Source organism: Erigeron canadensis, chromosome 4 (assembly GCF_010389155.1).
Source record: "Erigeron canadensis isolate Cc75 chromosome 4, C_canadensis_v1, whole genome shotgun sequence".
Classification (NCBI taxonomy): Eukaryota; Viridiplantae; Streptophyta; class Magnoliopsida; order Asterales; family Asteraceae; genus Erigeron; species Erigeron canadensis.
In genome coordinates, this window is record NC_057764.1 from 19,258,735 (window position 1) to 19,280,485 (window position 21,751).

Consider the following 21,751-nt stretch of genomic DNA (forward strand, 5'->3'; position numbering starts at 1 on the left):
GGTGAAATGTTTATGTTATGTGATAATGAAAAGATTAAGTGATAATGCTATATGTTTGTATACATGGCTTGAACACCTAGTCACTAGACTTATGATAGGATTGCCATGTCACGTGCACGTTAAGGGCCCTAAAGTAAAAGATGATATGTGATTAGCTTAGGTGAAAGTGTAACCTGAACTAATATAAAGATTAAATTCTCGAGCAATATGTAAAGTCTTGTGTTAAGCTTAACTCGTGCTAGCTCCTCGGAGCTGGTGTCTACGTGGTCACGTGGTATGGGAATCATAATACCTCTTGTGACATAGTTACGTTTGAGTATTCCGGGTGGAGTAACTAACCACCATTGCATAAAGGCATAAACGGTTTATTCAGTTCGATTGACTTTGTCATTCCTTAACGACGTCGATGGACCACCTTATGGTTTACCTATCATGTCGGGTGTGAGGACTCCATGTATGGTCTATGACCGCTTACACACAATCCCATATCCCTATGTAAGTGGCGTAAGTCACTTAGCCTACGTCTTGGCAAAGAAACAAAGAAAGAAAGTGTAGGCACATTTTAGGACATGATAAACCTAAAGTGTATGTTATGTTGTTATGTATGTATGTGATATTAACTTAAAACGCAGATTTTGTTAATTTATTTAATTGCCAAATGTTTTCAAATCTATGTTATCTTATTTAGCTAATTTATTAGCTAACACTTGTTCTTTAAAAATGTTGTGCCCTCAGGATATTTAAGATTGAGCTAAGCGAAGGTTAGCTTGGTGAGACTTGGGTAGAAAGAATAAAGAAGCTTAGCAAAGACATTTAATGCATAGACTTCCTTATAGCCTTATGTTTTCGGCTATTTTGATTATGTTTAAGACTTGTAATAATGGGCATTTATGTTGGTGCCATACTTGGATTTACTTTTATTGTTTTGATGATGCTTCATAGTAACACCAATTTTAAAGGTACCATTCGTTATGGATGGGGCAAATTTCAAAAGTGATCCTTTCCGCTTATTTTAAACGCCGTTGGGCAAAGTTTTTATAAAATTCAAGTTTTTAAATGACGAGTGTTACAAAATGATCATTTGCACTCAAAGATTTTCAAATTAACAAATGAGTTTGACAATTCTTCCAAAGGGCTCAATAAAGTTGTTTTAGACAATCAATCGAAAGAACTTGTTTTGCAACAAAAGATTTATGAGTTAAACCATGAGGTGCGAAACAAGTCCACTATTTTTGAGAAGAAAACTGAAGAAAAAAGATCTAATTTTTTTGCTCAAATCAAGTGTCTTGAAGACAAGTGTTTGCAACTTCAGTCGAACAAAACATTTTTGACAAAAAGAATTTATGACCTTGAGATTGAATTGCAAACACAAACCAAATCTTTTAAAAGTCAAAATCATTGTTCTGTGTCTTCTAACCCACCTAAAGAAGTTGTTGAAGTTTGCACTCTGTTGATGCATTTTCGGGTGACAACATCATTATAGAAGTTTGTATTGAGTCTATCGAATATGTACTTGTAATAAACGTTAAGTTTTTGCGTATAATAAAGTCAACCTCGAATTGGTCAACACGTTGACTTGGTCGAGCTCGACCTGGTCAAGCTCGAATTGGTCAACACATTGACTTGGTCGAGCTCGACCTAGTCAAGCTCCAGTTGGGCTCGGTCCATGAAATTCGAGGTCCGTCAAGTCCATTAAGTTTTAGTATAAATAGAGATTAACCCTTATGTTTAAGGTTAATCTTCCAGTCGTTTTGTTTTTCATATTTTCGTATTCCGAACCTGGTGTGTTACTTGTAATTGCATTTACCGAAGTAATATACGGTTCCAGTTTATTCATATCCGTGTTGTTGATTGCTTTTGTATAGGAATTTCCGGACTTATACATTGGATACTTGATCTCGTTAGATCTGGTGGCAAAGGGACTTTCAATTGGTATCAAAGCCAACGGAGATAATCTTTTGGTTCGGGATTAAGGTTTCGACAACGATAAAGGTGGTTACATTTGGTTTTTGGTCCAATCAAGCTTCATACGCTCCATTCATGCTCGAATAAGTCAAGCCAAGCTCGACCAAGTCGAGCTCGACCCCTCCTAGCTCGACCTCGACCTTACTCCAAGCTTCAAGCTCGACCAAGATTAGTCAAGCTCGATCAAATTCTAGTCAAGCTCGACCAAGACTAGTCAAACTCGACCTGATTTTGTTTTGGCCATAACTTTCAAACCGTAACTCCGTTTTTGACGATTCAAGCGGCCACGAGTTCGTAAATGAGTCTACTTTCCAATGGTTATGGGAACATCACTTGACCTTGACCAGGTCGAGCTCGACCTCAAGCTCGACCTCGACCTCCTACTAGCTCGACTAGGTCGAGCTCGACCTCAAGCTCGACCTCGTCCTCCTACTAGCTTGACCAACCTTCTGATATTTTGTGTTCGAAGGTTCATGCACTATATATATACGTATCTTTTGTTCGAGTAAAATACGTTTTAGAATTTGCAATCTTGATTATGTTTAAGTTTTAAACTTGTCTGAATATTGATATTGTAAACTCTTTTGAGTTTAGGTTTGATATCTGTTAATCGAGTTTTGGACTTGTAAACTTGATCAACTTTGGATTCTAATTAATCACTTTTCGAATTGTCAAGAACTTGTAATCTTGATTTAGTTTTGGTCTAAGCTTGTTGGAATATTGAACTTGTAAACTCTTTGAGTTTTGGTTCGATATTTGTAATAAAGTAATAGACTTGAAAACTTGATCAACTTTAGCTTCTAAGTCTAGACAACTTGAATCAATGACGGCTAAAGATCTATCCTTTATAAAAGATTCCGAGAAACCTTAGAGGGAATTCAAGACCAGGCCAAAAAGGTTATTCTGACAAGGAGCTACTGGGTTGTCTCTTGACTATATATATAAACAAATGTGTCATGATGTTGTTTTTGCAAGGAGCTACTGGGTTATCTCTTGATTGTATATGTGAACAATTGTATCATAATGTTGTTATGGCAATGAGCTATTGTGTTATCTCTGGATTGCATATGTGAACAACCGTTGGATGAAGATGAGAATGGGAGATGTGTTGTAACCAAAAACAAACATATGGACTGTTTTAAGAATTTTGTAGAGAAAATGGGGGATAAAAAATCAAAGCTTCCATGTTTTCTATGCAAAATTCTTAGGTGTTCGTAGCAATGAAGATCATGGTGTATCGTCAGGGTTTAGTCATGGCATTTTTCCAGGTTTTGAATCCGTGTGACATGTGTCCGACCTAATTTTTGGATCAAAGGCGCCTAATTTAAGATTAGGTGATTCAAATGAATTAGATGAAGATTCAAGACCGTGATTGAAAATCTGAGTAAACTGTTCATGATCTTTGCTTAACATGTGTTTGGGATTTTGTCGAAAAGCTTTTGTGATAAAGTTAATCATTTGTAGCCGAGTAATTAAAAATCAAACCTTTATTTAATGCCAATGATGTAGAGATGATTAATCCGGTGACTAGTGAAGAGGTTGCAGATTAAGTGGTTCTCTATGTAGAGATGATTAATCCGGTGACTTTAGGTGATTGGTGAATTCATGAAGATACAAGACAAAGTCAGACACTATTGGTTGAAGACTTGGATCTTGTGAGTGCTGCATATCTGAAATTCTAGTTACAGAATTTCTTATCATTGTGAGAGCTGATTAAATTCGATTCTGATTGTTGGAGATTCAACTTCTTTAACATATGTCGGTTAAGCTTGAAGATCAAAATAGATTGAGCGATGTTATTTTGCATAATATTTGGAGTGATGATATCCGAATTGCATGAAGAGGCAATGATGTCTGTATTACTTTGAAGTGATGATGTTTGGCATGATAATATTGCTTGGAGCTTAATATGGATGTTATTGTTCAAGGGGATAATTACAATCTGAGTATTGGATTTGTTAATTGTCATTAGGATACAGAGATTTTGCAGTTTGAAGATCAGTGTGCAGCGCATTAAGATCAAGTCTTACCAAAAGAAGACATAACATTATTAGTTAACGAAAATTTATTGATTGCAGATTTTTTAACTACTGATTGTCATAAGTGATAGTAATAGTCAAGGAGTGCTTGATTGGGCATTTCTGTTACTATTTCCATGCATTACAAGTGAAGACTTTGAAGATCGATGAAAACTTCTAAATGCTGATGTCAAGGGGAGTCTGTTGGTGCATTTCCGGGTGACAACATCATTATAGAAGTTTGTCTTGAGTCTATTGAATATGTACTTGTAATAAACGTTAAGTTTTCGCGTATAATAAAGTCAACCTCGAATTGGTCAACACATTGACTTGGTTTTTTTTAAACGTTAAGTTTTCGTGTATTATTCTGGTTGGCCTTACGACCATGATCGCCCCCCTCAATTTCTAGCCCTTCTAGAAGTTGTTGAGCAAGGTAAATATCATAGGCCAGATGCAACTCTTCATCCGTAAACTCGTCAAGTAGAGGCGGGTTTGTGAGTGATGTTACGTTTGTCATGGTTGAAGACATAGTGTTTGTCAGTGTAGGGTTGAAAGGTCTTATTGTTTTTTTTAGTAATGGATATTCAACATCCATGGGCTCAGAAGTGCAAATAAAAATACTATCATTTTAAGGCACAAGAATATGTAAACAATGGGTGCTGGTAACTACATGTATATGGTGAAAAAAAACAATGGCTAAAATATTCAAAGAGATTACTCTAAAAAGTATAGTAATAATTATTATTATCCAAATTAAAAGTGTAAATATACTCGATCTCTTTTATAAAAGAGAGAGGGAACTTAAAAAAAAACATAAACAACTCATTGAAGCAATGAATTCCTTATCTAGAGCCTGTAAATTTTGTTGCGACTGTAAACGGAAATTTGTTGCGTTTTTTTTCTCTTCACATTTTCCATAGACATAAATTCTTCATCGGAGTCATAAACGTCGATGACTTTGTGAGATTCCATTTTTAACTAATTTTCCTCTCTTATACGTTTTTTTGAGTTATTATCAATCTGAAAAGTCGAAAGGTATTGAAAGGAATAATAGAGGCTGGTTGATGTAGTATAAGAATCCGAGGTTTGTGCTTAATATGATTATGAATGATGTTTCAAATCATTTTAATGGGTATCGATATGTTTAACGATGGTAAATATGAACATCATTCACTATGGGTTGTATGTAAGAATAGCAAAAATATCACAAAAGACAACAAATATAAAGAAGTGGGTATAAGAAGTTGTACCTCATTGATAGCTGCTTGAGAAGTTTGATCACCACCAACACCAGAAGTGAGAGCCAGAGAAGGAGCAGGAGCGGGTTGAGCAGGGGCAGGGGTATAGTAAACCGTATTAGGAGAATGTGTGAGAAAGTGGTGCAGGAGAAGGAGTAACCCAAACCGGAGTAGGAGAAGGATTAATCCATACCGAAGCAGGAGCATGAGAAACCCAAACAGGAGCATGAGCATTAGGAATCCACAGCGGTGCAATAGCAAAAGGATGAGACGGAAGAGTAGCAGTTGGTGGAGACGTGTCATTCATGTTATCACCAGAAGCTTCGATGACATTAGTGTTGATATGGTTTGATGATGAACCCATTGTTACGTTGATGTTTTTTTTGATGATTTGAGTTTGAACTTGCAATTGTGTTTGCTTTTACGTCAATGTGTTTTCAAGTGTTTATATAGTTGTGTATGCATTAGTGTATGAACTTGCAATAATAGGAAATGATTCAAGCAATTAAAACTTAATTTGTTAGCTGTAAAAAAGATATGGAGGGAATTAGGCGATGTGGAGAGAATTAGTCGATGTAAGCATTTGAAAACTGAGAGTTGGTAAAGATCTTCTGTCTCCAAGAATTGATTTGATTGGTTTTTTTTTATGATAGGATTTGTTTTTAATGCAAACAAAATAAATCATTTCATCAACTCATGAGATAGAATCCAGTGACATAAACACATGACCTCTAGTTTTCACATTGCATCAACTCATGCTATATAATATATAGAACTTTAGAGCTTAAAGTATAAAAAACCATATAAAAACGAAAATATATTAATTTCACCGTTAATTAGATATGTTAAATTTGTTATCATGGAAATTGCCTTTTTTTTATAAAAAAATTGGCAGAACATGTTTGGCGGGAAAAAAAATGATTTAGAAACATAATTTCTAGCTAACATTTTGATAGTATGATTTGTTATTGATGAAAATATTGTTTCTTTATATAATGAAGATTCTAATTTCTAAATCATAGCCTCTATAAAGTCGGTTGATGTGGAGGGAATTAGTCGATGTAAGCACTTGAAAACTGAAAGTTGGTAAGGATCTTCTATCTCCAATAATTGATTTGATTGGTTTTTTTTTTTTATGATAGGATTTGTTTTTAATGCAAACAAAAGGAACAATCGTGGTGGACGTGAATTATGAGATTTAATACTTACCAAAAGGAACAATTGTGATGGACGTGTGTTTGACTACGTGTATGGACATGGAACTTTTAGAAGGTAGTAATGTGGGGGTCAGACTTCTAATAGTAACGTAGGGGTATATTAGACTTTCCCCCTGTAAGTTTTACAAGGGTTTATAATCTTTAATATGTAGTATAGATAACGAAGTCACTGTGGCAAAAAATCAATTTTTTATTGCTACCATCATCTAAACAAATTCCCCATTTAAAATTAAATTTCCCTTCACGCTAACGGCTGACCCCACCATTTCCCCAAATTTCTCAATCCCTCCAAATTAATATAACAATTCGACTCCTCTCGAACCGTTGGAATCCTTGGATGCTATAGTGCGAAAATTATCGTTTCGTTATTTTGGGTTTTTTATTTATACTGTTTCAATTGGACGGTTCGGAGCTTTCTTCTGGATATCCTGAACCACTCTTGAGATGCTCCGATTGATATAAGGTGCGGTTTTTTCCTTTAATTGGTTGTATCCACCACAAATCACTTGAACTTTAGGTTGAGTTTTTTAATTAATGCATTAATTATGTTTACAAGATAGGTATTCTATATATGTTTTTATTCAGAAGATTTTGTTTTGTATGGTTTGGGGTTAGGGGCTGTTTGTTGGTTTAGGTTGGGTTATCTTGATAGCGGTAAAGATGCACTTATGCTTTTTGATGAATTTATCCCCTATAAAGATGTTTGAGTGTTCAACTATTGACCATCTTTACTGTTATGGTGGCCTTGACTTCTATACTTGGGGGTAACATACACGTGGGGGTTCTCTCATTATCAGATTTCGGTAGAGCGCATGGTTGATACTTGTTCCGATCCGCAAAGTAGCCAGACTCAGCAGACAGGTATTTCTTTTTGCCAGATTCTCGGCAGACAGGTATGGTTTTTCTAAACAATTCTTATTTTCCGTCTTGTACATCTTTGTGGCCGGAGGTCCCTATGGAAGCAGTCTCTACATATGTGTAGAGGTAAGACTGTTTACAGCTTACCTCCCCCATACCCCACGCAGGGATCGGGTTCTGTTGTTGTTGTTGTTGTTGATAGAACTTCACTACAATCTGCCACGCATAACAAGCTAGATGCCTTAGGTTTCACCTTGAAGCCTAACCAGTCAGTAAATTTAACATGGTACATGTTTTTGGAAGCAGTTACAAATTTGGCTGGTTGGGCAATGTCAATTGTTAATTTCATGTGTGACTCGAAATAAGTAGGTCTGCTCAGGCTCACCTGAAAATCTCATGTCCTAAATATCTAACTTTTCTGTGAGTAGTGTTTGAGTAAAAAGGACATTTTTTTTAATGAATGAATTTACATTTTAAACTAATTCCTTAAAGCTACCCTTTCACCACTGAGAGATTCATGACTTTAAATGACCCAATAATAGATAAACAGGTCAAATTTTCAAACCATAACAGAAACTATTTATAGCTCACGATGTAGTTGCCTTGTGTGTATGAAAGTATGAAACTGCATTACATCCTGTACATTTTGTTATGTAGATGGTCGTTTGGTGGTTCGACCTGATGTCTTTGGCACTTTGCCCAACCCATCGATGACAAATATGTTGATGGAATTAACTTATTTTTTTGCTATTAGTTAAGTTGTGCATATTTTTAAAATGATACAGGTCCTATTTTTTCCTTTAACACCAATGTAAACTTTGTCTTTCTTGACCTTCATCAGTTGTATTACAACACAAAATCATTTGCTTTGTAATTATTATGGTTAAGATTAGTGCTTTTGGATGTTACAGCTCATTTGGAAGTGTATATAATCCACAGGCCGTGCTGGAAACTAATTAAAGTGCATTTCAGTTTAGCATCCATCATATAGCATAAAAGGTGGAACACTTTTTCAGCAGCCAAGTAACTCATTCATTGACTAGGAAGCCAAACGGATGGAAAATGTCACACAGGAGCAAGCCCTTAATACCTGAAGGTATCTATAAAACACTCATGTCTTTGTGAAGCTAGAAATCAGTTTTGCCTACATAGCTTTGACTAGGCCCAACTTGAGCCATTTTTAACTACATCCAAATCAACCTGCCAATGTAAAATTTTCCGGCAACTTGGTTTAAGTTTTATAAAGAAACACACATTTTAATATATTGTTTTCCTCCTGATTGTAGTACAACCAATATTTATTCAACTTTTATTAATGTGGTGCTTCATACTTTACTGAGCTGTTGCCAAATTATATTAAAATTGAGTTTTAAAATTTTAGTTTAGTATGGTATATGGGATGGCTCTATCCAAATCTTCCTGTCGTTGCTGCAGGTTCTATGTGGGACAACATGATGTATTTGTGTATTCAAGTGCCTTACAAGCATTCTTCGTAGTCATGTAGTCGCATCATTGATTAATAAGAATACACTTAGAAACTTATGTTATGATAATACTCTTCTGGTCTTATTGATTAAACACGTCAATTTATCCGTGATTAATTGCATACATGTACATGGAAATCACATTTTTAATTGTAGAAAAGGTTGTACCCGCCGCAACACGCGGGGGGAATCAACTAGTTTGAGATAATTAATTTTGAAAGTAAAGTATAAAACTACACGTACAAATCCGGCCAACCATGTATACTTATGGCATTCCGAAGCTATTACAACAATTCCAAAGACATGCATTAACAAATTCAATGCAGATACAAATCTAATGCAACCAATCCAAACACTTTAACAAAAAATTTATGATATTCAGAGGAAGTGCTAATGACATATCTCTCTCTCATATATTTGGCGTATACGTTTATGATTCATTTTCTTTCTCTATATTTTTGTTTATTTTTTTATATCCTAAGCTGATATATATGTTTTTTTTTTCTTTCTTTTTAGACCGTCTTATGGAAGTCGAACAACACAACAATGACTACAAAGTTCTCTTTCCCCTTCGACTTGCATCGCTTCAAATGTCTCCCAATTGTTGTTCGTCGCAGTGGTATCAAATCTGTGAACGACTGACATTGTGCAGCATGAAGAGTTATCCCCGGATATTCGATAACCAGCCAAGAAATACAAATACTTACCAACCGGCGCCATGGTCAGACATATTCGTCGGAGTGACTCTGAATTCCTTCCTTCAGTCCCATTTCCATTTGACGACGGGCATGTAAACAGCGATAAATTGGTCTTTTTCGACCCTTCAAGAGGGAACCATAAATGTAAGTCATGGTCATACGTCTCTATTTGTCCTTTCCAAACGTTAAGACAATCCCCAGAACTAATCAATCTGTCATCTATGACGACAATTTGATTAGGGGGAATATCTAACTTCCACATTCCACTGACGTGGTCCCACTTCCCTTTTTCCACGTCATACACCTCAGCCGAACAACGGTCCATAAAGGGCAGTTGGTTTCCACTGTAGGTGAATCCTCCAATGACGTGGAATTTCCCTTGATAAGTCACCCCTACACATTTATATCTAACTGTACTCATAAGTGGCAAATGTGTCCACTTATTTAGTACAACATCATAAACCTCGGCACTTGCCATGCCCATAACACCTTCCAACGTAGACAAACCGCCGGCTACGTAGATCTTATTGTCACAAACCGAACATGCGAAATCATATCTCGGTCTGTTAAGTGGTTCACAAGTGAACCATTCTTTAGTAATCACATCATAACGTAAGACTTGTGATTGTACACCAACACCATGGTCCATAAGCTTAACACTCTCTCCATTAACCTTCCTTTTTTCGTATACGCTACCACCAATTATATAAATCAACGTACCAACCGACACCATTGAAAACCCTTTCAAAATTTGGTTCTTGCCCATCCCTGGGACGAGACACTCGTGACTCCATATGTTTGTTGATGGATCATAACACCCCATGACACATGACACATTCATGTCATCAAAATGTTCTTTGTACAAAAATACAGCGTAGATGCCATAACGAGGTTCAGATCTTTCAGGCGGTATTTGGACCGAAGCAAGTGGTGATCGAGGAAAGTTTTCTGTTGCGGGGGAGTTGGATGATGATGGGGAAGTAAGAGACTCCATTGAAGCAACTAGTGAAGCTCAATTAGTTAGTTATTGATGCTAAGGTCTCTATTTTGGTTGTCAAAGTTGCAATTTATTGGGAAGTTTGTGAATGTTTGACTGAGTTCTCAATGAAAAATTGTCTTGTTTTGATCGATCGAGAGAACTATGTTCACTTTGTTATAATCTTTATTTGTTGAATCTATGATAGTGATAAGTGTCTCTTGATAAATCCGATGATATAACCTTCCATAATAACACATATAATAATTAACAAAAGAAGCAAGTTATAACTTATAAGTTACATTTTCATTATATATATATATGTACATCATCCTTTAATATTAGCAAGCATTATTATATTTATAGGTCGTCATTGCTTGTACTGATCGATCGATCTAACCAATAAGACTAATAATAATAATAATAATAATAGTATTACTACTAGCTAGCACTTGAATGGCAGAATTCAAATCTTCGACCTCCAACTGCACCTCAGTACAATGCTCACAATGGATCAAAAGCTTGTTGTTAATTACTGCATGCCAGGTTCTGGGCTGAAGTTAATTGAAATGCTTTCCATGTTACGCCATGTTTATCTAGTGTCTTTGATTGGTCAATTAATGTGGTTACAAAAAAGAATTTGTTCTTGTCTATGAATATATGCGCAACGGAACATTGGATTATCATTTTGCATAAATTTGGTACCTGTCTCTTTTATGGATTCAGCGACTCCGGATCTGCATTGGTGTTAGTTGTGGCTTAGACTACCTCCATACTGGTACCGGAGTAGAGTTTGGGTTATACATCATGATGTCCAGAACTCAAAAATGTTACTAAATGAAAGGTGGGCGGCTAAATTTTCAGAGTTTGGGTTGTCAAAAATAAGCCCAGCAAATCAGCCATCAACTTATGGTATTTTGCTACTGGAAAGTTAACAATGAAATATGATGTGTGTACTTTTGGGGTGGTATTGTTGGAAGTATTGTGTCACAAGAGATCACTCGATACAAGTCTTAATTATGGATTAGCAACATCAGCTCAACACTCCATCAGAGAAGGAGTTAGTTAGAATAGCTCAGAGATGTTTGAATAACCATCCAAAATACCGTCCTATGATCATGATTCATGAGTGAGGATGTTGTCTGTCTTGAATCAAAATTGACCGAACCGGAGAAAATCGACAATTCTTTGTGAACTCCAGGCAAAACATTATTTGGTAGGATAATGTTTGATATGTTTCCTTTCTCCTCTAAGCCTGAGAACTATGATATTCTAATCTCTTCAAGTAAATGTGCGCAAATTCTTTAAATTTGTATTTCTCCTATAGGTATAGACTTCTTTTCTACATCCATAGTTTCATATGAAGAATCAAACTTACCTTATTACAAGGTGACAAAAAAACTTTAACTTATTACATACCATAAAAATGATACAGATACTATAGAGCGAAAAATGGAAAAGCTGCTATCACGGTCCAAAGTGAAGACTGCCTTATTCCGGTTCTTATTTAACACTCTATTTCTTCCCATTTGACAACCGGGGCACAAAAACTAGAATGGAAGAAGATTAACATACTAAATTTAAAATTAATCAAGAGGTTGTACACAATTAGTGTAACCATCATCACAAAGAACATCAAGAAGCAACATCAATAAAGCCATTTATACATTTTCAGATTAACAATTAATCAACAATTACCGAAACCACAAGACGTCCATAACTCAAACTAGTGATATAATACAAATACTTATTTCAAATGCCATTGGGCAATATCCATCAGATAGTTCAACCAGTTAAACATAAACGAACTCTATATTTGAAGAACACGCTTGGGCCTGCACTTGAGACTTGACTCGGACCCAGGTTCTAGCAAATCAATGAGATAATAATCAACTAAACTACGAGCCGCCTCCTCCAGAAGTTTTTTGTATCGTGAACAAAGCTGTCTCAAAACCGACACTGCATTCTCTTGGTTCATCAGAGACCCGGTCAGAATAATGGTAACAAGGTGAGACAGCGGCTCTTCTGCGTATAAAGCCTTTTGTGCATCTTTATTGCTGCTCACAATCATATCTAAAAGCTTAAGTGCCTCATGGATCAATGGACTATGGGGATTTCTCACATATATCATTAACTTAGCTATGACGCCGATATAGACAGCCTTCTTTGTGTTAGATAATACCGAACACAGATTAAACAGAGCACATGTTGCATCCCTTTGACCCCTTTCAGTCCCTTTTCCTAACATATCCACAAGCGGCTCTATCCCTCCGCAAGAACCAATCTTACGCTTTATGTCCTCATCACTTGCAGCGAGGCTGTACAGAATAGCTGCCCCTAGTTCTCAGGCCTCCAAGGAACCAGTCCGCATAACATTAATTATCTCATTAGTGGCACCAGTGGATACGATAAGCTTCTTGATGTAATTACATACAGAGAGGTTCAAGATAGCACTCATCACAATATCTTGTGTGACAGGATCTGTTGATTTCATGAGTCGTGTCAGGGAAGGGATTGGACCTACACAACAAAATTTTGCACGAACCTGTTCATTTCGTCTTGAAAATAAGGAAATGTTAGCAGCGCCTTTTTGCTGAACCATCGGATCGTGTGAATTTAGCTGGTCAATGTATGCGTCGATCATAACATATTCAACATCGGTTAAAGGAGGGTTTGGAATAGTTATGTCACCATCTGGTGGGAGTATTCTGTTCTTCTGGCACCAGTCGGTTATCAGGCTTTGTAAGGCGTAGTTAGGTATCATCCTCATGTTCGTCAAGATCTGTCCTGTCACGGGACAGGTTGTATTGCCAGTTAGCATCCATGTTTCAATAGACGATTTGTCATACGTCTACAAAATCAAACATAAACACATCTTTAGAAATCAGAGGTAAACTAAAAGCAGGATTACTGAACCGATGCAAAACTAATACTCCCTGTGTCCCAAAATAATTAAAAGATATATATATATAAATTAGTACCCGACCCGAAGAAATAATAACAGGACGTTTCATCAACTGGAGAGATATTGGACAAATAAACTCATTGGGTGTTATAGATATATTATCCGAATCTATAAAATCTTCAATTCCCTTAAGCTGCTGCTGCTGATTTGCATCATCGCGACAACCAATCATGAAATCTTTGATGAGCTTAAATATTGTTAACATCTTCTCAATCCCAAAACCACTTTTTAATTAAAAGTTACAGAACCTAAAGATCAGGAGGAAAATAAATTAATTAATCAAAACACAAAATCGCAAAGCTAAAACTGTACATACATATACACACGTTTAAAGCAGAACAATCGAGATTTTGAGGTAAAACCTTAATGATGATTTATTCTATTAATTATAAATATATAAATTTAGTCATCCATAAAAGCTAATACAACCTAAACCAAATCAAGTCCATCGAGCATCGATTTCTTAATTGTAAGTTCGCGAAGGGATTATAGAACAAAGTGTTTGGTTGGTGGATCGGTTCCTTATAATGCTAGTTCTATTCAATAGATAATTATACACGAGGGTGCAGAACTCGTTTTCAAATTACAAAAAACTGGTTTGGAAGACTTTTGTGTGGTTCTCAATATTGTTATGTGATATGGAGTAATAGGAATAACAAAGTGTTCGAGACTAATGACGATAGAGAGTTCCAAACTTATTGAAATAAATACAAATGCTTTATGCATGGTCTTGGTAAATACCCTACTATAGATTTAAGTAATACCCAATGTCGTTTTTTTCACGGGTTATGAGTCTTAATACCAATTAGTGTATGAGAAGTTTGAGATGTAGACAGTTTTACCAATACTTAGGCACAAAATCTGTTCTAGGTTCTACATCTGAGTGGGATGGTGTGACAACTCATAATTAATTAAAGTCGGGTTAGTCCTAATCTCGTTTAAGCTCAGTCATTATCATAATCTCGTCTAAATTAGGCAGTCATTAGACGTGGAAATTATTAGACATTTGGACTTTTGACTTAGTTCAATTAGAAGTATCCTGATGACGTAGGCTATTAGCTATCTAGTCGAATGTCTAGTCTTAAAATAACTTTAAATGAATATTTAAAGGTTATGTCTCGTACAAAATAAATAGACTGTCTAGACTTAATATTTTAAAGTTTTCTTTGACGGAATATTATTGACCCGTCTTATTTAAATAACACGAGAGAAAGTACCTTTACTTTAAATAATAACCTTTTAGTTATACGATATTTAATCATAAGCATTTTACCAAATTAAGGTACCAAAAAGTCAAAAATAAGGGCACTAAGCCAACACACAAACCCCCCCCCCTCCCTTTGTTTGTGTGAGAAAAAGAACACCAAACACCTCCGCCCTTTTTCCTCTTTTGATCGACCACACACAAACACATACACACAAAAACACACTCTAGTTTCTTTTTCTCATTTGGATTTGGCAGGAGGATCTAAAGGAAAACATCTTTAATTGTTGAAATAATAAAAACCATTTGGCAAGAATTTCAAGAAAATCATCGTGATCTTTATCCTCATTTCTTCTAGACATCATTTTTCCAAGAACATCAAGATTGTAAGTAAACTGTTTCTTTAAAACATTTGATTCTTTTAAACTTAATGCTGATGTAGTTCCATATATTTTTGATTGAATCTGTTACTCTAGAAGATAAATTTGGTTAGTGAAATGGAAATTTTATTAGAAGTAATTGAAATCAAAAGAGTTGGAAATCATATTTGGTTAATGAAATGGATAGTTTTCAGGTTCTTTAGATATTTCTCATGTTGCTGTAATAAAAAGTTTGGTTATAAAACGATTTGGTTTGCGGAAAATGGTCGAAAACTAGTTTTTTTCACTTGTTCAGGTCGTGTCTCGCGCCGCGAGATCAGGGGCTGTTTGATATTTTCAAAAGACGTTAACTTGTACACTTGAACTTTGTTTATATGGATTAGTACTTTAGGCTACCTTATAATGAAAATTTCAACAACGCTAAAAACTAAAGTCAAGTAAAATGGACGTTTAAATCACACTCTTAGTCGTGGCATTCTAAGGTCGATAGCTAAGTAGTTGTATGTAGGATATTTGAAGTCGTGAGATTTGATCCTTGTCATTTGTACTGTTACCTTAGGTTTGGATATACGTGGAGACTAGATTGATCATTGTCAAGTTTGCTCATCCATTTTAGCTCTTTGATCGCTAAGGTGAGTTTATGGCGCCCTTTTTCTTTTTTACTTTGGGCCTGAAAAGCATGTACTACTGTATACACGACTACTTTATAAATGATTTGTCTTTGTCTATGCCATTTGGCTACTTAAATCATTTGCCTTATGTTTGCCATGTTGACGGTTGTCTGAAAATGTGTATACATGTCTTATGAAATTTTGTTCTATGTGACTTAGACTTGCCATGTTGTCGGCTGATTAAATGTTTATGTGTTTGACAGAATAAAATGTTCCCCTTATGTAGTTATTACCATTATGAGATCCTAATGGTTGTCTTGTCAGATTTTGCTCCTGACTGTCATGGTTCTGGTCCGCACCCTACTTTAGACGGGAAATCCTGTGCGAGGCATATTGGTCATATTGTCGGACTTAGGTCTGGACTGTCATTATATATTGTCGGATTTTGCTCCCGGCTGTCTTGTCTTAAATAACTACATGTCATTGTGTATTCTCAATGATGACTAAACTTTGGTCAAACACACTGTAAACTCACCAACTATTTCGATAGTTGATCCTCTCAAATTTCATGCTTTTCAGGTAACCAACTTTTAGGTCTTGGATCGTCTTGGCATTATAGGGCCATTCTTTTTACTTTGGACGTATAATTAACGTCAGACATTGGAGGACTATTATGTTCTTAGTTTTAATTATACTAGACGGTCCAAATATTTATCTTATATTAAGTGGTCCAAACATTGGATGACTTGTATCCGTATTCTAGAGTCCACATTTGAACGATTGTACTTGTATTAGACTTGTATTTGGTATTAAATGAATGTAATTTCTATTAGCCTATGGTTAATAAGCAATTAGTTTGTTAACCCTTTATTTCCACTACAACGGGGTGTGATAGATGGAACACTTACTTCCCAAGACAAGGATGTTAACCGATTAATTCAGCTAGTTTGTACATAACTTATAGCTTTCTTGCTCAAAAAAGGGTCTCACATGAACGTGTGCGGACGTGCGATTAGAAAAAATAAAAAAAGAAAAAGTTGTTGCATGATTTAACATGGCTTTTTAGCTTATTTGAGGTTAAAAATTGTCTTCGCGAAGTTATCTTATCCAAAACAGCTTTTAAACAATATAAGCTAATTAAGAAGACTCGCGCGCTGTATACCTAATGATCGAAAAAAGACTTGCTCGATCTTTACCTTAATTAATATTAGGGGGTATAACAATTTAATGCTTCAAGAGGGAATTCATACCTCAAAATTCACGGTAGCTATACTTCCAAACCCTGAATCGAATTTTGATACAAAAGTCTCGCAGTTTTTATAAGCGAATCTGTATAGTTCAGTACGTACAAGTAAAATCAATTTATATACTCGTATACTAAGGAGATAAATAAACATGTATGGAGAAGTGATATGTATTCACTTTGTATTGGACTATATTGGAGTCCGTGATTGATAAAAATTTTGTAGGCGAATTCCGAAAGTTTGGTTTTTTTTTTTCATTCACACACCATTCATATTCATATCTATTTATACTCTATTATAAAACAAACAACCCTCCCCTCTTTTTAACTCTTTACCTTTAAAATACCTAAAATATCTTTAATTTTCAACACATTCCTAACTCACACACTAAAATATATCCCTGATTAAAATACCTAAATCTACCAAATATATCCTTAAATTATTTTCCAAATTTAGTTAGGAGGATTAATCATTTCCCTTATCCAAATTATCTATCTCTTTTATTCATTAGTATAAATTTTTCACCTAATATATCTAAAAGACTTTTAATAAAATTATTTATAAAAAATACATCCCTTAACCATAAAATAAATACACTATTATTTACATCAATTATTTTTATATTAAACCACATCGTTACCACAACCGCCACCATCACCACCCGTTGCCGCCATCACTGTCGCATTGCGCGGGTACCCATCTCGTTCGTATATATTGGCAAAGGGTTAGCTATTATACTCTTAATAGCATTTAGTTCCCTCGAATAAATTGTATTGGATTTGCAAACTAAATTTTGCTGATACGACTTTAACTCTACATGTATTGTAATACGAGAAGGGTACCTACGCAATGCGGTGGCGGCGACGGGTAATGGTGGTGGCGGTAACGTACCATGTGGTTATTAGTGTAAGTAATGTGGTTATTTTAAGGTTAAAAAAATGTATGTTGTAAATAATTTCATTAAGATTATTATAAATATATTAAGTTGAAATATTTAATTTGTGAATAAAGGAGAAGAAGTTTGAATAGATAAAGTTGAAAAATATTTTAGGGATATTTTGGGTATATGTAGTGTGTGGATTGAAAAAATGTTGAAAATTAAGAGTATTTTAGACATTTTAAAGATAGAATAGTTGAAAAGGGAGAATGGTAGTGTGTTTTATAAAGGTATATAGACATTAGAAAAGATATTAATAATGGTCTTATAATAAAAATAAGTGGGATTCTAGGCTTAATTATCTTGTTAATAAAATTTGTGTTAGGTATCTACATTAAACTACAACGGCTTAATTAACAACAATTCGATAGTTTGGCTCATAAAGTATTCACAATAATCACACAACGCACATGCCCAATAGAACATTGGTACCCGTCTTTCCTTGATTTGGCGACTCCTGGATCTGCACTGGTGATGGTCGTGGCTTGGACTACCTATATATAGGGATAGGGGTGAAGCCAGAATTTTTTTGCGATTGGACAAATTTAGAAATCAAATGTTAGATTTTAATTTATATTGAGGAATGTTCTCTTAAAACAAACATTTTGTGGTGTATTTGCTACTATTAGATATAAATTACCTTCACTTCCATGTAAATTGTGTTTAAGTTATGCAATTATAATGGGATGTGAACAGAAGTAATATAATTAGATAGATTAATCAAGATAATGGCATACATATATATGAACCTAGAATACATCTTTTGGAGAGTTTTGGTAAGAAATGAAACTACTATACCTTACAAGATTGAAATTATGATCGCTATTATTCAATCGATAAAATTTCAATTCTTAAAATACCATCAAATTATTGTTTGCAGATTACAACAAAGAGATGTACTTAAAAGTAGGTAGAGGAAGAGATGCTGCTGCTTATTACACATACTATGGTAATTGAAACTTACCACGCTTTCGTCTTGTGTGATATTGATGCGTAAAACACGCGAAAACGAGCACTGCGGAAATTAAATAAAATGTAATTAGATATTTTTTTTTTGGGTATTTTCTGATTTTTGAAATAAACAACAAAACAAGACAATAAATTAAAAGGATAGATAAAAGATTCCACCACCAAGATTCGTAAAGGCCAAGCCACCGGAATCATGGATAGAGGAAACACTTCAACCCACCACTATGTTTGATAAAGATCGGGTCACCACAAACACAGATAAATGAATCAAAGATTTTAGATCTCACCACTATATTTTATAAAGGACGAACCACCACAAATATAAATAAAGGGATCACTCCAAACCACCAAGATCAAAGATCTATAAAGGTAAATGAAGATTTTGGATAAGAAATAGAGGTTGCTCTATTAATTTCATTCAACAACATAATCTGATTTACAATGAGAAATACAACCCCTATTTATAGATAATACTATTTCCTAGGAGTTATTGAAATAATAATAAAATAATAAAAAGTTGTCATGTACAAGGACAACCACTAATTTATTAGCCAATGGGAAATGGACAGACAAAGCTTCTAGAAAGATTCCTTTTGTAAGAGGACCCACAAACCGTTAGAAATAACGTGGCCACTCACCCTTCCTTGTCTTCTTCTTCGACATCTGTCATTCTTCCTTTATTTGGACCCCACATTCATGCGACAGACACAAACTTTATTAGGCAACTGGAAAGTGACATCTGGACTTCCACCGGAGACTTTAAATCTGGAGCAGCCATCAGTAGACTTGACTGGGGCTGGTCACTGGAGTGCTTCAGTGGAGAACGTTACTGGTGAACTTCAGGAAAGCTTCACTGGAGGATCGCTACTGGTAACATCTGGAGCAATATGCCACTGGAGAAGGGTCACTACTGGCGACTAGACTGGTTCATGAAATACTTGTCTAAAATGGACGACAACTGGTAGAATCAACATTGCTTGTTCTGGTGACATTATCTGGCCAGTTCTCTCCACTTCACTTGTTTTCTCCAGTTCAGTGAACCTGGACAATTCTGCATCAGATATATATTTGCTGGGACTTTTGTAAGCATATTTTTCATTCTTAATGACAACAGAACCAGCTGATGTAGTTTGTGTACTGGGATGTCTTACAATGGCTTTCTTTACTAGTCACTTCGGCCACTGGAGATCGAGTAGAGACTAGAGAGTTGATCATTAGTCGTCTGCTAAGTTTAAAAGCTTATTTATAAAAAAACAAACACAAGAAACTAAGTCACTAGGCTTAAATAGCTTTATGTCAAATATATCCCCATCAATGGTTATCTTATATAATTTATAATATAATTGACCGAGTCATGAAAAGTGCCTTGAAAAATACGTTCAAGAAAAGAAGTGCCTTGAAAAAGCCGAACTTCTTAAGCAATTGGATAGAAATGCAGGTGAAATTTACGGCTAATTGAAAAGCTCATGACCAAATAGACAGATTATGTATGGAATAAGGAAGGTCATGATCTACCAATAAATTCTTTATCACCTGCAACACTAATAATAATATAATAATAATAATAATAATAATAATAATAATAATAATAATAATAATAATAATAATAATAATAATAATAATAATAATAATAATAATAATAATAATAATAATAATAATTCTACTAGCAATAGAATGGCAGAATTCAAACCTTCAACCTCCAACTACACCACCTCTGTACAATGGTCACAACCATGTCTTCAAATCAAATATCCTGAAATTCTTGCAGCAACCAAAAACTTTAACGAATCATTAGTAATTGGGTGTGGGGGTTTTGGAAAAGTGTACAAAGGCCACATCAACCATGGATCAAAGCTTGTTCTTGCTGCCTTTAAACATTTGGATTCTATGTCTAACCAAGGGGAAACAGAGTTCTAGGCAGAAGTTGAAATGCTTTCCAAATTACGTCATGCTTATCTAGTGTCATTGATTGGTTATTGTAGCTATGAAAAAGAATTTATCCTTGTCTATGAATATATGCCCAATGGAACATTGTGTGATCACCGGCATAAACATGGTACTTGTCTTTCTTGGCTCCAGCGACTCCAAATTTGCATTGGTGTCGGTCGTGGCTTAGACTACCTCCATACAGGTACTGGAATTGAGTTTGGCATTATACATCGTGATGTCAAGAGCTCAAATATTTTACTAAATGAAAGGTGGGTGGCTAATTAAACTTTCAGATTTTGGGTTGTCAAGAATAGGCCCAGCAAATCGGCCATCAACTTATGTTAACACTCTTATCAAAGGCACTTTTGGGTATCTTGATCCAAATTATTTTGCTACGGGAAAATTAACTCTGATGTGTATGCTTTTGGGGTCGTATTGTTGGAGGTATTGTGTTGTAAGAGACCACTTGATCCAAGTCTTGATTGGGGATTAGCACGTGGGCTCTAGACTCCATCAAAAAAGGGAATTTGAAGCACATAATTGACTATGATATAAAGAGTCAGATTTCCCCAAAATGTTTAAAGGAGTTCGTTCGAATAGCTCAAAGATGTTTGGATAACCATCCAAAACACCGTCCAACCATGGGGGAGGTTGTTGTCAGTCTTGAATCGATATTTACCTTACAGGAAAAGATAGACAATTCTTTGCAAACTACAGGTAAAACATTATTTGGTAGAATGGTTGATATGTTTTCCTTTCCCTCCAAGACTGAGAACTCTGATATTCAAATCTCGCCTCAGAACTCTGATATTCTAATCTCTTCGAAGAACTCTGATATTCTAACCTCTTCTAAGAACTCTGATATTTTAATCTCTTCTGAGAACTCTGATATTCTAATCTCTTCTGAGAACTCTGATATTCTAATCTCTTCTGAGAACTCTGATATTCAAATCTCGCCTCAGAACTCTGATATTCTAATCTCTTCTGAGAACTCTGATATTCTAAGTTCACCTGATGAGCACCCTGACAATCTAATATTTTCAAGTAAGTGTGTGCAA

General features: G+C 35.2%; 1 protein-coding gene and 1 long non-coding RNA gene across 3 annotated transcripts; one reads left to right on the forward strand and one right to left on the reverse strand.

The window, feature by feature from the left end:
- Positions 1-6,621: 6,621 nt before the first annotated feature.
- On the forward strand, positions 6,622-10,612 carry LOC122596391. 2 transcript variants are annotated; one of them, XR_006323317.1, is made up of 5 exons: positions 6,622-6,901; positions 7,236-7,299; positions 8,236-8,392; positions 9,297-9,622; positions 9,719-10,612. It is a non-coding gene; the product is annotated as an uncharacterized LOC122596391 (long non-coding RNA). The 2 variants fall into 2 exon arrangements; XR_006323316.1 differs by lacking the exons at positions 6,622-6,901; positions 7,236-7,299 and having other exon boundaries at positions 7,441-8,392.
- A 2,186-nt stretch (positions 10,613-12,798) lies between these two features.
- LOC122597096 (protein spotted leaf 11-like) lies at positions 12,799-13,624 on the reverse strand. The gene is made up of 2 exons (XM_043769729.1): positions 13,436-13,624; positions 12,799-13,305 (listed from the first exon to the last, which is right to left on the reverse strand). Exons 1-2 carry the CDS (start codon positions 13,622-13,624, stop codon positions 12,799-12,801), a joined length of 696 nt encoding a protein of 231 aa, XP_043625664.1.
- Between the last annotated feature and the right edge of the window lie 8,127 nt (positions 13,625-21,751).

Excerpts from the sequence above, each read along its gene's own strand:
- LOC122597096 (XM_043769729.1), bottom strand. The coding sequence starts at position 13,624 with ATGTTAACAATATTTAAGCTCATCAAAGATTTCATGATTGGTTGTCGC. Across the intron at positions 13,306-13,435 it reads TTATTATTTCTTCGGGTCGG|ACGTATGACAAATCGTCTAT; the intron begins GTACTAATTTAT and ends TTGATTTTGTAG.